The 13,510-nt window shown below is 39.8% G+C and overlaps 1 protein-coding gene across 1 annotated transcript in view; it reads left to right on the plus strand.

The window, feature by feature from the left end:
• Positions 1–472: 472 nt before the first annotated feature.
• Positions 473–13,510, plus strand: part of LOC119660594 — a 482,908-nt gene continuing 469,870 nt past the window's right edge. Inside the window, exon 1 of the mRNA XM_038069268.1 lies at positions 473–940. Coding sequence (XP_037925196.1) covers positions 847–940 — 94 coding nt within the window. The 5' untranslated portion in view covers positions 473–846. The remainder of the gene's footprint in view (positions 941–13,510) is intronic.

Here is a 13,510-nt window from a genome sequence, read left to right on the forward strand (position 1 = left end):
ACTGCTAGTGTCCTAGTCAAACCGAAAACTGCAAGCAAAGCTTTAAATAAGGTTACCGCACATTACTAGGACATTATGGGGACGAAAGCCAAAAGCCGAATGAGTGGGCTATTCCAGGCAATCCTTCCTTGCATAATAGAAAGCTTAATTCAAGCTGTTGATAAAAATAGCGTAAACAATCGAGCAAATATCCTTCTCAATGACTAGAGAACGAAATTGGTGTTTGGGGTAATTTCTCCGGGTTTGAAGCTTCTTTTATCTGAGGAGCACAGCTGCATTCCCTCAAGAAAGCAGCTCTACTGCTCATTCTGCTGGAAAAATTACGTTACCCTCTTTATCGCGCAAACTCGTTCGCCAGGGGATTCCCCTCAAGCTACTAAGCTCCAAAGGACATTCTCCGTCAACTGTAACGGTGCTTTTAAAAAATAATGAAAACAGTCGCTTATCAACCACCCGCGTGTGCTGATAGCATTATCTTCGGAATCATTGCTCTCCTAACAGCGGGTCATGTCCTTGTGCGTATACCTATGTATAGTCGATGCGTTGTTATGATGTACTTCGCGGGTGTAATGAATTCAAATTACCCAATTAACTTCGTGTTTTAACGGCGAAAGTGTTGAGTTTCAGTCAATAAAAAACTGGTGGTGTCTGTTGATGCGAGATGTCCTTGATAATTGTGCAACAGTGATGAGGGTGATCAAGTGAATTAAATGGAACAATGAATCAGTGATTTAAATACAATATTTGGGTGAAATTGTAGTTTTGGAGAGTTACAAGTTAAGTGTGGAAGCTTACTGAGCAGGAATTGTGGATTTATTTGAGAAAGAGGATTCAACTATTCAAATAATGATAATGGCTTCTAGAAGACGGGAGTATATGAACGCGATTTTGTTGGTGTTACTTTTGAATGCGGCTCTAATAGAGTGCGGCGAGAAATTAGGTAAATGAAATGGTGAATTTGTTTATTGTGCATGAAGGATCTAAGTTCTTACCAATGAAAAGGCTGGTTTGTTCCTCACATACTCAGCCGTAATATAAATATATGTTAATTACCAAAATAGAGCTGGATCAAATGCATGAAGACGACTGAGCCATTATGAAGAAATGCTGGAAGCAAATCAGTTACCAATTTGGTATCCTCAAACCTCTATACCATCATCTCACTCTGCAGAAAAACAATCCCATTTTATTTAAAAAATTTCAACTGAAAGCTCCTTACATAATGTCAGCCAACATTTCCTTGGAATAAAATTTTGAACAGTTATTCCATTAGATAATTACTCAGCATTTATTTATTGTTGACTTGAAACTTGGAACAAATTTATATCCGGTCTATGTTCTCCGTAATCGTATTTTCTACAGAAAACGTTGTTGACTCAAAGATCAAAATCAAAACTTTTCAGGAAAGGCGTACATTGCATATACATATATAGTCTCCCATACAACCGCCTCCTATATTTTCAGCAAAGTGGAACATACTTTTGTGGCCCATAACATTCTTGGCATGCCTACTATGCCCACTTCTTCGACATATTTTAGTCATGGAGGATAAACTATTTGAATATTTTCAACTGTCCAAGCCAGATTCGAGTCTAGAGAAATGGTGCCCCCGGTCATCTCCATCTAGCCCCCGTATCCCTCAGTAGGGCAGTCACTGAATACCAATTTTCGAAAATTATTCAATAACTGAAAGGAAATAGAAACCGAACCACGACCACAGTCATTGAAAAACTCATCAAATGGGTACGTCGTCGATTCCGTCACCGAAAAATTCCATCACTTTGAAGTCAATGTTGAAATGACGGAAAAAGGAGCAGGAAGTTCGGTGACAAAATCTGACAATCGTGAAGGATAGATGGATTGACTGGTAAAAATGACGTATGATATAATAAATTTTTCTCAACGTACGTGGCAAATGTATGGAAAGGTCTTGATGTCATGAGTAGTTTTCCGCATGATTTCCTGAATGACAAACACTCTTGTTTGGGAAAAAGCCCAAAGTTCTTGTTTTAATTTATTGCTTCGAGGAAAATCATTTAACTCAAGGCTGAAAACTGAATCTCTTGCTGTATAGCGCTTTAGAACATTCCATAGAATGAAATAGATTCAAATAATGAAATGAATCTTTTGGTTTTGTTTTCCAATGGATTGGACCTTCTCGGGTAACTTGTTCAACACCTGGCACTTTGAATTCACGTTTTCAAATAGAAACTCTTGGAAATGGTGTTAATTTCACTGAGGCGATTCGTAGAAATTCAAATTTCGGTGCAGGGTCAGGTTTACTTTCAATTATTTGGGAGTACTTTTGGAATCGGAATCCGATTTCCTAAATGGCGATAATGACATTTTCATTTAGAAATGTTACTTTCAAATTTAATGGTGGAGTTGTATGGGAAAATTTACTGGAATAGACACTTATTCGGAATATTTTAAGGAAAATGACAGATGTACAATCTGTCCTTTCTGGTTTTCTATGGAATTAAACACTGAACTCTTAAGCCTGATTGCATGGCCTTGTAACAAAATTTTCTTACTCTCTTCGAGATAATCCGGTAACGATTGTCCAACGAAAAACGTGAATAAAATTTAAATTTAAAGGATCAATTTAGCTTGGTATTTATGGAGCATAGACTCTTCTTTTTGGGCGAAGAGAAAAGACCCACTTTTATAGCATTTTTATCGAAGAAAACTGGCCTTTCATCATTATTATTATTTGATAAGCTGTCACCTTGGACTTATGGACGACTCATCGCAATCGCAGGCGAGAGCTCCTCAATTTTCGAAATTAACAAGTCGAGAAACCGGAAGCTAGGCGCTTCAAGTATGAAAGGTTTTGTGTATTTCTTTTATAAAGAGATTTGAATGTGCTTTTGTCCCATTAGTATGTAGCAGATAATATATGCATATATTATGTGAAAATATCCACTTTCAAGTGAATAGTGCGATTTTCACCAAATTTGGTAGGATCATGCTCTATGATTCAAGCCAAGACTTTATCATATGGAGTGTCTCACTCGCATAAATTTCTAGTTCGTCGGGGTGATTAGATATTTTGACCGCCCCAACGTCATCTGCGAATCCCACAACTACCTGCTTAGGTGCTGCAGAGTACTCGGAACAAACCCTTGCGGAACTCTTACCGTTATATCGTATGTCTTCGATCCTACATCCGAATCGTAAAGTAGCTTTCGTTGTTAGAAGTAGTCGAAAACTATACATTATTTATATAATTTGGCCTTTGTGTCACGATGGGCGCTTCAATAATACCGTTCCCTCTGCCAGAATTGAATGATTTCTTAATGTCGAGAGTCACCAGTGCGCAGAATTGTCTACCGTCAAAGGCTTTCCTGGCTAGTTCAAAGTCAACCGCTGAACGAACCTTCCGGAAGTCTAATTGCCTATTTGATAAATAGCGGCCACAATCAATTATTTTATATAACCGATTATACATTATCCGCTCTAGAAATTTGCCTATTGTATTCAGAAGGCAGATTGGTCTACAGGACGTTGGTTCACTTATCGGCCTACATGGCTTCAGCACCAATACAAGTTTTTGTAATTTCGACTCTGCGGGAAAAGGCAGTCGGTAAATACCTGTGCCAAAAGATCAATGCCGGTTATTGGAGGGATGTCTTCGGCACTTAGTGATATCGCGTTTTTACTCTTCGTGATGGCCATAGCACTGCATTGTTCATATTCCAGCGTGTTCTTCGGCGTTAATTTCACCTTCTGGCGTTCAGACATTTTAGAGATTCTGCTTTTGACAGTGTATATGCCTTGATATGGAGGCGTCGTATGCTCGACATATCGGTTGTGACAACTGTTTATTCCTTATCTGCAGCTATTTCAGCAAACTCAGTACGCCACCGTAATACTCCACAAATTTAATACTCCACAAGTGATCATGATGACCTACCTGGTCCTAGTCTCTTTAGGTTGACATTTATTGTTCATCAATGGTGATATATATGGCGCGGTGGTTACTGTACGTATAATTCTCGCTAACATGTCAGTGCATATGATTGACAGGCAAGCCAGTAACGAAAGTAAGATCCACGATGGAGTCTAGTTCTTCCCCTTTAATTTGTTTTGCTCCCACTTCTCTGCCCAGCCGTTGCAGTCACAGCCATACTCTTGGGGTTGTGCTCTTTAGCGTCTCCGGCTAGTCTGTCACGCATATTGCAATATTCAGATGGTGTCACGGTTGGTGCGGAATAACAGCTGTAAATGTAGTTGTCGTCGATCTTAACCATCACATGTTCGCGATGCTCCATTATTTGTTGCAAAGATCAGTTTCCGCAGGCCCACACTGCATCATTTCCTCTTACATTCGTTTCCCGAACGCCTTGCTGGAGGTTTTTGTATTGTTCGCAGACAATAGCAACTTCAATTTCCTTTTCGAAGACTTTTTGTGACAGCAGGTCCTGACCAGCTTGGCAGTGATTTAAATATAACTGGATGACTCTCATTTATGTAAACTAGTTAAGGCAGTCCAGGAGGCTGGGCGTGATCTTTAGTTTCCTTTCATAGAAGACAGTGAGAGTTCTTGGTGCAATCAATCGCTAAATGATTTTCCTTTCAACATCTTCGACACCACTGGTGCTAGTTCAATCCTTCGCCATGTGTCAGATTCCGAAGCATTTAAAGCATTTTAGGAGGATTTGCTCGTGTAGCCTGCGCACGATCCATCTTACGTAAACTTTACCCGCAGACAATGCTTTCATAGTTGACGCAACAGTCGGTGCCGACGTTACGCCGTATGGTCGCCTTAGGCTGTTGGTCTATCTTTCTGTTACACGCACTTTTCTGAGAAACATTTCTACCGATCGACACTAAATTTGATAGGAAGGTGGAAGCTGTGAACGCACACGCATGCAGTATGTTACACCGTTTGTTCTATGTGGAACTTGCGGGGAAGTCCCCATACATGTGAAGGGGAGTGTAAATTTTTTATCATAGAATCTAACCATGTTAGTTTTGAAGCCGATTGCAAAACAGGGGAGGGTCATTAAAGGGACACTTAAATCAAAGGCCCATTTTCAGAAACTATCTACCAGAGAAATCTGAAACAAATCATGATGATACTTTTATATGGCATTTAGGCAGCGAAATACCCTCCATACCAACATATTATTATATTTTTAGAATTTACTGCAAATTCTATTGGAAAGTTTGCTGGAAATCCAACCACTATTAACAAAGCTAAAGTTGCCTCTTTGGCGTAAAATTGATGCTTCTTAAGAAACAAAATGTCAACACCACATCGAATTGAATATCGGGTACTTTCAACGTATGTTATATACACTACGAGATATTTATAAATGAAACCATCACGAATTTTATTACAACAATACCTGGAGCGCCGAGCTTCCGGTTTCCCGAATTGCTTTAGGTTTGTTTGATTCTCATTCTTCAAACGAATAACCCCAGTTATAGCGTACCTTAAGAATATGGGAGCACTTCTCTCGATTCCGCAACTAGATTAGGTGCACATTGCGGAACATAGGCCCAGACACCTTAGTTCTCTTTACTGTAGAGTTTATTTACATTTCCGTGTAACGTTCGTCACTTATAAGAGTGAGCCATTCACTGAAACACTTTTGGGGTGGTTGATTAAGTTGAGGTTATCTGTAAGCATCTAACGGAATATCTCGTATCTCCGTAGGATTTCCGTTAGCGAATGTCCTGCTACCCGCTGCAAGAGGAGCACATGAGTAGCAAATCTCCTATCTGATTATTCATAGGCAAGGCGCTCACCCAAGAAATATTCATTGAGTTCCGTTTCTTCAATACAGAATTGCCAGATCTGGCTCCAGGATGAGAAATTTAATGTCCTTGTGGCAAGGCACCTTAGGTTTCATTTCTTTTGGTATCGCAGTTATGGGTTGCGGAAAGTAGTTTCACCGTATCGAACCAAGAAATAAGAACAGATGGCCTACTGCGGCAATTACGCTGTGACTATCCTTCAATTGCTCCTCAATCATTCAGGTTGCCATCCTTACTTTCAGCCTGAACAATCGTTGTATATTGTTTCAAGGAAAAGCATCCCAAAGGACTCAGACGCCAGAGCCCTGTTCTGCTGTTAACCCATCGATGATGGTATATACTGTTACAAATTCTTCCAGTCCAGCCCTAGTTTCCCCTATATTTGAGAATAGCTACATATCTTCTACAAACATTTGTATGTGAAACCAAGAATTGCAAAAACTGAATTTAGTTAGCTCTGCCCTTCATGTCCGTTGTTTCCCTATAGATCTCAAAGAATTATCTACCCAGAATGTCTAGATCTCAAAGAACTACCCAGAATGTCTTTTCCATCGTATCGGTAATACCCAGGTGTATAGCTCTTTCCAGTGAGATTGGCTTACAGTGAAAATCATATTGCCTCATTTTTAACCTATCACAATGCGGATGCATAGGCAAATATCGGCCTCATGACAGCAAATTACCAAATGCGGCCTGAATCCCCCAGTTCATACGCTGTAAGAGCCTATTTCATTGTTGCCGTTTTTTTTGTAAATAGTCGCTCAGATGTATAAATTTGGAATACTTGCCCATGAAGATATATACACAAGGTTGAAAAATGAACGCTGGTCAAATTTAGGAGTTCTTTCCTGGAGGTCCGTAACAAGCAGGGCTCTGACATCAACCTCTCAAAAGATCATCATCTGCCAGCGGTGGAGCTACCTTGCTGATAGAATGACAGGTGCACTGAATAACTCACCTGAGAATATCATTGAGCATTAAAAATGCGGCTACGTCCCGAAAGGGTGTCATAAGATGTGGCTGATTGCCGAATTATGGAAGCAGATCGATGAACGGTATGAATTATAGGCTATATTGACCGCTGCAAATGATGGCGGGGAAAACCCGCCCAAACTTTGATACTTTGTGCGCCGTCCCAAAATGGAATTTGTGGTTGCGCTATTAGACCTGATACCGTGTGTACACTGCATCATGAAAGAGCTTGCATGCGATCGCCAATTTATGGATGGTCCTACGATGGACGTTAACTGTCGACTTCTCATCCACGATGTCGAACAGTTGAAAAGGTGGAAAGAAGTTTTCATCATGTTTCACAACCGTATCACATCCGGTGAGGTTCCCATCTCGTGGACGAGGTGACTATCATCGTAACATGCGGATGTTGGCTGTTTCTCCAATCAGAAAAGAAATTATTTCAGCCATCAATACACTCAAACGAAGTATGGTAAGACCACTGGGTTTTACAGTCTCCCTGCAATGTTATTTATTGCTACACCTGCAGTTACTGCTGATTTGGTAATTCCGCTCGCATGGAATTCTTGGGAATCCAAGACCTTTCCCAGAGAGTAGAAGAGGTGAGTGGTCATTAAGATTGCAAAAAGGCGCACCCGATTTGAGTCTAAAATTTCGATGGCTATCTGGGTGCTCCCTGCCATCGCAAAGACGATAGCTAAGATAATCCTCGAACTCATTAAGTAACATCTTGAAAGCTTGATCGACAAAGAGCAAGCTGGTTTCCACTCCGTATACTAGTGCATTGACCATATAAACACCTTACGGATCATTCTGAAAAAGTGTGCGGAGTTTATATCTTCGTTTTACCTGCTCTTCAGCGATTTCACAAAAGCTTCCGACAATGTGAGCAGGGAGTGCCGATGAATAGGTTACATATTAAGGAGGGGCGGCATTGCATTGCTGGACACGCCATTCAGTGAAACACACTCTCCCTGGCTCAGGTAAATTGTGAAGGCACTTGGCACAGAACAGTAAAGAAGAAGTATGGGTGCCTCGGAAAATCTGGGGGGAACTGAAGCGCATTTCAGGTAACCGCGAGCAATAGCATGAAATTTGGGTTTACGTTATATACTCCACCAAGCGGTAAATGGTAACCATATATGTATATATTATATACACATATGCATATAATTTGGTGTGCGATTTCGCCAATTATGTCCCCTCAAGAGTAGCAGCGGAGGAACTAGTCAAGAAGGGAACAGGGACGCCTTTACACAGGCCACGGAATCGGAAACGATTTCATGGCTATGGATCTACGAAATGAAGAGGAGCGGTTGAGGGAACTATCCTGGGCGGGCCCACCAGGGATGGAGCCGTCCAGGCTGCTTATTGGGGGATACGAACCCATACGCACAAGGGATTGCTTAAACCTCACCAAAAAGAACCTCCGAATGATATTGGGAATTCTCACGGATCACTGTCGGTTCAACTATCACCTAGGGAAGCTAGGGATATCTACGGACACTGCCTGCAGGTTTTGTGAGGAGGATGATGAAACCTCGATACACATCCTGGGACAGTGTCCGGCACTTGTTCAAAGTATGTCGAGGCATCTGGGAGAACACTTAATACCAAATGCAAAGCTGAAAGATCTGGAAGTAGGGAACATACTAAAGTTCCTAACGGTTATAGGCCTGCTTGAGATACTATGATCAATAGGTACACTATAACCAGTAAAAGGGGCACAATAGTTCTTCAAGGACACGGTGTGACTTTCCCTTAACAGAATAATAATAATAAAACCTGTAAAAAATCCTCCAGGTATTCAACAGTCTTACGACATGCAAATCATCTCGAATTCTCTGAGCAGAGCTCGTAAAGAAACTTTGTATGCGGTGCACCCTCGATCCCCACTCCACAATATTAAACAGTTTTGAATAACTGTTACCAAGGTAACTTTTGTCAGCGCGATGGTTGGCGGAGTAGAATGCACCAGGGTCCAGTCCCAGCCGTCATGGATATTGTTGCTCGACTTTTTAACTGCCTTGCTGTTGCGAATTTCCCGTTTATACTGCATTAATATTTAAGAGAAACGGATCCTGCATCCTGACGAAAACTATTAAAACAAGTCGAAAACCGTAAGCTCATCGTTTCAAGTATGGAAGCTTTTTGTATTTCCTGTGTTTGAATGTCAGACTACTCACTTTAGTGTGATAACAGCATATCAATTTGGCCACAAAATAGTAATAAACAATTTTTAACTTATCCTTAACCTTCATTCGGGTATTTTCAGTCCTGGACATCGTATAGCTTCATGATTTTGTTCAAATTTAGTAGGGTAGTTTCCAAGAATAGGTCTGTTAAAGAGATAACCAATTTATAGCACCCGCACTCCCCGCTTTTCCAACAAATACCAAAACTAAAACTGGTTTTAGAAAGTACTAATCGTGACTTTTGACATTTGATACCCCGCGTGACCATATTTGGTGAAAAAAACTCAATATAGAAGAATATAACTCACTATATATGCGAACGTTCGCAATTTCCACCTTCTCAGTAAGTTTCGTGTCAATGTGTATAGCAATTTCTGAGATAAATGCGTGTGACAGATAAACAGACAAACAGACAGGCCGACCGACAGACAGACAGAGAGATAGACAGACATTGAACCGATTTTAATAAGATCATTATTGAATATCACAGCGCCTTCAGCGCTGGGCAGTCTGTAACCTTCTCAGTAAAGCAGCTGCTCGAGAAATGCTGGAAATCTAAGATAACAACCTAATATGCACCAGATTTTTGGAAACTTTGAGCAAGCTTCAAATAGTATAGGTAGATATTCTATTGTAGCATATTCCGTAAAATAACACCCGGCTTTGAAATACAACCGAAATAGTAAGAATTGTGAAGCTGATTAAGGACAACATAGAATCCTGGGTCAGGATCAAATGAGACACAGAGCTTCAGCACAAACTCCAGGTGGTGGTCCTGCGTACTTTCTTCAATACAGTTTCGGGCAATCCGAATAACTCGCAGTGACACAAAGAAGATACTATTGGTAAAATTGTTTCAGCTAGTAATATCCAATCACGCTTCATATCCGAGACCAAGATAAATTTTTTAGATTCCAGGTCTGCGCCGACGGAAATTTGGTGGCTGTTGACCCAATTTGCGTCGGTATAGAGTTTTGGTCTCTTTGAATTTATGACCCAAAAGATTTCCCAAAATTCTTCCATTATCTATTTTACAGAAAATATGCCTTCCACCCTGAAATTCTTGCTGACATTTGGCAAATATAATTTTTTTGTAGGGCGTGAGTCTTTCCCCCAATTGTTTTTGACTGGAATTGGTAACATGTACCTAACAACAGTATTTACTTATAATTCCTGGAGTATAGTCTTCCAGCTTTTTGTAAACGACAATGTTGACCCAACCTGCCGAAATAATTTCGTTAGACCAAAGAGTGTTTAGGAGCTCATGAAGTTTGGTTGTCGTCCCGAGGATCCTTGTTTTCAGTAGCTTTACAAGTATTCCATCCCGACGCTTTGTTGTTTCTGCGTGTTCTTTAATATACTGAAATTGTCTTGTAACATTACGTAGCTTCTCGAAATAATGAGCCCATCAATTTTTTATCCACTCCACGTCTCCAATTTGTGCTACGCCCTTGTAAAATATTGTTTCGAGCTGGAATACTGCGTTGATTCTTTTCATCAAAAATGTAGGCGGACCTTAAATTTTATCCTTGAAAGTTAACCTTCAATCTACAAATCTCGTCATTCTGATGTTTGTGTTCTTTGGTTCTGCAGATCTTTTCAGTGTACGTAGTTGTCTCATTTGCCTTTTGTGGGTTACCCCTGATATTGTAGTTTTTTTCTCATCGATGCGTCTTTTGAGACTTCGTCAAACCATTCATTCGCTTTGTGTCGAGATGTGCTTCCAATGTTTTTTTCTGCAGTCGTCTTGAGTGCGTCTTTAAGCTAGATCTACTTCACGTCAATGCAATCGCCTTTCTAATGCCAGTTCAACGTCTATTGCGTGTGTTATTCAAACGCCCCGATTTCTTCGTTCTGGAGCTTTTCAATATCGAATTTGATAACTCGGGTCAGCTTGCTGCTATCATTATTTGCTACCAGGAATTTATATTCTCCTCTGATGAGAATAGTACCTATTCTCACAGATTGCCCCACAGTATCAACTCATATCAAGAATGCTACAAACGGTTTGTTTCTCATTATCAGTCTGGTTGAACGTAGTGCTAACTGGTACGCACGACGGTCTGTTGCAATTTCTCTCGACAGGGTACACATACAAGGGATATTCTTACGAAGTAAATTGTTATTCATTCATGCTCCATACTGCTCCAGTAAAGTCAATTTATTATGCAATTTCGAAATTTTCAATTATGTATTATACAATTAAGAAAAAACAAGTCGGGAAATCAGAAACTTGACGCTTCAGGTATAAAATGTTTTGTGTTTTCGTTTGTGAGGAGCATATCGCATTTCTCCATTGGCTGATAGCATTGACTCGAGATATTTAGATTGCTCAGTTCTGCCAGCTGCAATCACCTTCTTAGAACTGAGGGAATTAAATATCTCGGGTCAATGCCAATGGGGAACTGCGTAATGAAACTGTTTCAGGCATTAATGCGACCTGGATAAAGTGGCATTCCACAAATGGTGTTCTTTGTGATCGATGTATCAGCAAACGTCTCAAATCTAAAATTTACCACAATGTCATGCGTTTGCTGTTCTCTACAGTTCTGAGTGTTGGCCTACTATAAAATACAATGAACGGCGTCTAGCGGTAATGGAGACGAAGATGTTGTATTGGACTGCTGGCGTCACACGTTCTGATTATATCCGAAATGAGGATATCCACGATCGATATGTAGTTGCACAGATCGCGGAGAAACTCTGAGGAAGGCGTCTTCGATGGTATGGTCAGGTAATTCGCGTTAACGAGAATTCACTTACGAAAATTGCTCTGAACATCGAAGTCAATGATAAGCGACCAAAAGGGCGGCCGAAACAACGGTCGTTTGATACGCTGAATGGGCATTTAAAAGCCTCGAAATTGCATCCAGATCATTTGATAAAATAAAATAGCGAAACCGATCACCGCGAGCGACGAGTGCATGACAGCTCCATGTCATATAGTTGCAAGTTCCATTGCTCTCTAGTTTTTAGAAAGAGATTTAAATAAGTAAAATAAATAAATTTAATAGAAACCCTGTGTTGATAATAGTCAACCTCGTATGCTTCACACTTTGATTAGTATTATTAACAAATGCCAAGAATTTAACCTACAACGGATACAGAACAGGGCTTGGGAAAAATAGATTCTTTATGGATGAAATTTTAATATTTCATTCGAATGTCAATTATTCTCATTAATTATGACGTCAGCATCTTATTTATATGGCTTAGGATGCAGTAAATTCGCGCGAAATTGATAAGTTTAGTACTCCTAGGATGAACTTGAATGCGAATCTAATATTTCACGCGATTCTCAATTATTCTCGTTAATTATGACGCCAGCATCTTATTTGCATGGCTTTAGAAACAATAAATTCGCCCGAAATTGCTAAGTTTGAACTGCTATAACTTTGGCGTTAATGGTCAGATTTTCATGAAATTTAGCATGTGTATGTAAAATATGGCCCTCCTCTGGTGCGAAATTTGGTAGTCCTAGGATGATTTTAAGGAAGTTTTTCAGTAAATTTTTAAAAGTTGGTAATATACTATTAGTAGGTTTATCTGAACAGATATCAGAATGGGATATATTTTGAGGCCTAGATTTCATGGTAGCGCACTATCCTGACTTTTTGGATTTTTGGATTGAGTGCTTTTCGAAAATGAGTCCTGTCTCACTTCAAGTGGGTACATTTTGAATCCTTACTCGCGCACTTTGCAATTCAAACCAAAACTAAGTTTCGGAAAGTACTAATCGAGAGCTTTCATTTGATACCCTACACGACTATATCCGATGAATTTTTTTTTAAATCCCCCCTTTGCATGTATGGGGAGCCCCCCTTTGAACTCCACCTAAATTTATGCCACACGCTGTATGCGTGGAATTTTATAGTTCCCATCTATCCACCGAATTTCGTTCGGATCGGTTTAGCAGTTTTGGAGAAAAATGCGTGCGACAGACAGAGAGTGAGTCGATGTTAATAAGGTTTTGTTCTACACAGAACCTTAAAAATGGAACCAACCATATTAACAAGCAAATTTTGGAACTCAGATTCCGGGCTCGACGAGCTCGACGAATGAGAGTGACATCGAGATTAATCATTAGGGGTTGGTCAATATGGGAGGCAAACTTCTTTAATAATTATTACATAAACACAATGGCCTAACATTATGTGACTCTATTTCGAATAATATTATTCTAAATTAATAATAACACAATATTTACGTGAAAATTTGATGAATGCGTTAAGCGATAGCCAGTCAATCACCAAGGTTATGCATTATTCGGTATGAAAGTACTTTGTTGGGGAACGGATAAATAGAAAATAGATTCTGAATATTAAAACATTAAAAATAGTACTAAAAGGGTTTTTGGGGAAAGTTTCTATGATTATGTAAATTGGAATGGACCTAAGTTTTCGTTTTCGAATGTCTTCCCGTCTTTTTCCATTAAGTGAATAGTTACTAGTTACTTAGATGAGGAAGCAAAGGAGACCATTTCGTTTTCACTTTGTTAACTTTTCTACGGTATTCAATTGAATTTTTAATTATTTATAATTTCGGCGGTCATATAGCTAAAGTTCCTTACATGAGAA

Source organism: Hermetia illucens, chromosome 6 (genome assembly GCF_905115235.1).
Source record: "Hermetia illucens chromosome 6, iHerIll2.2.curated.20191125, whole genome shotgun sequence".
In the NCBI taxonomy this organism is placed as follows: domain Eukaryota; kingdom Metazoa; phylum Arthropoda; class Insecta; order Diptera; family Stratiomyidae; genus Hermetia; species Hermetia illucens.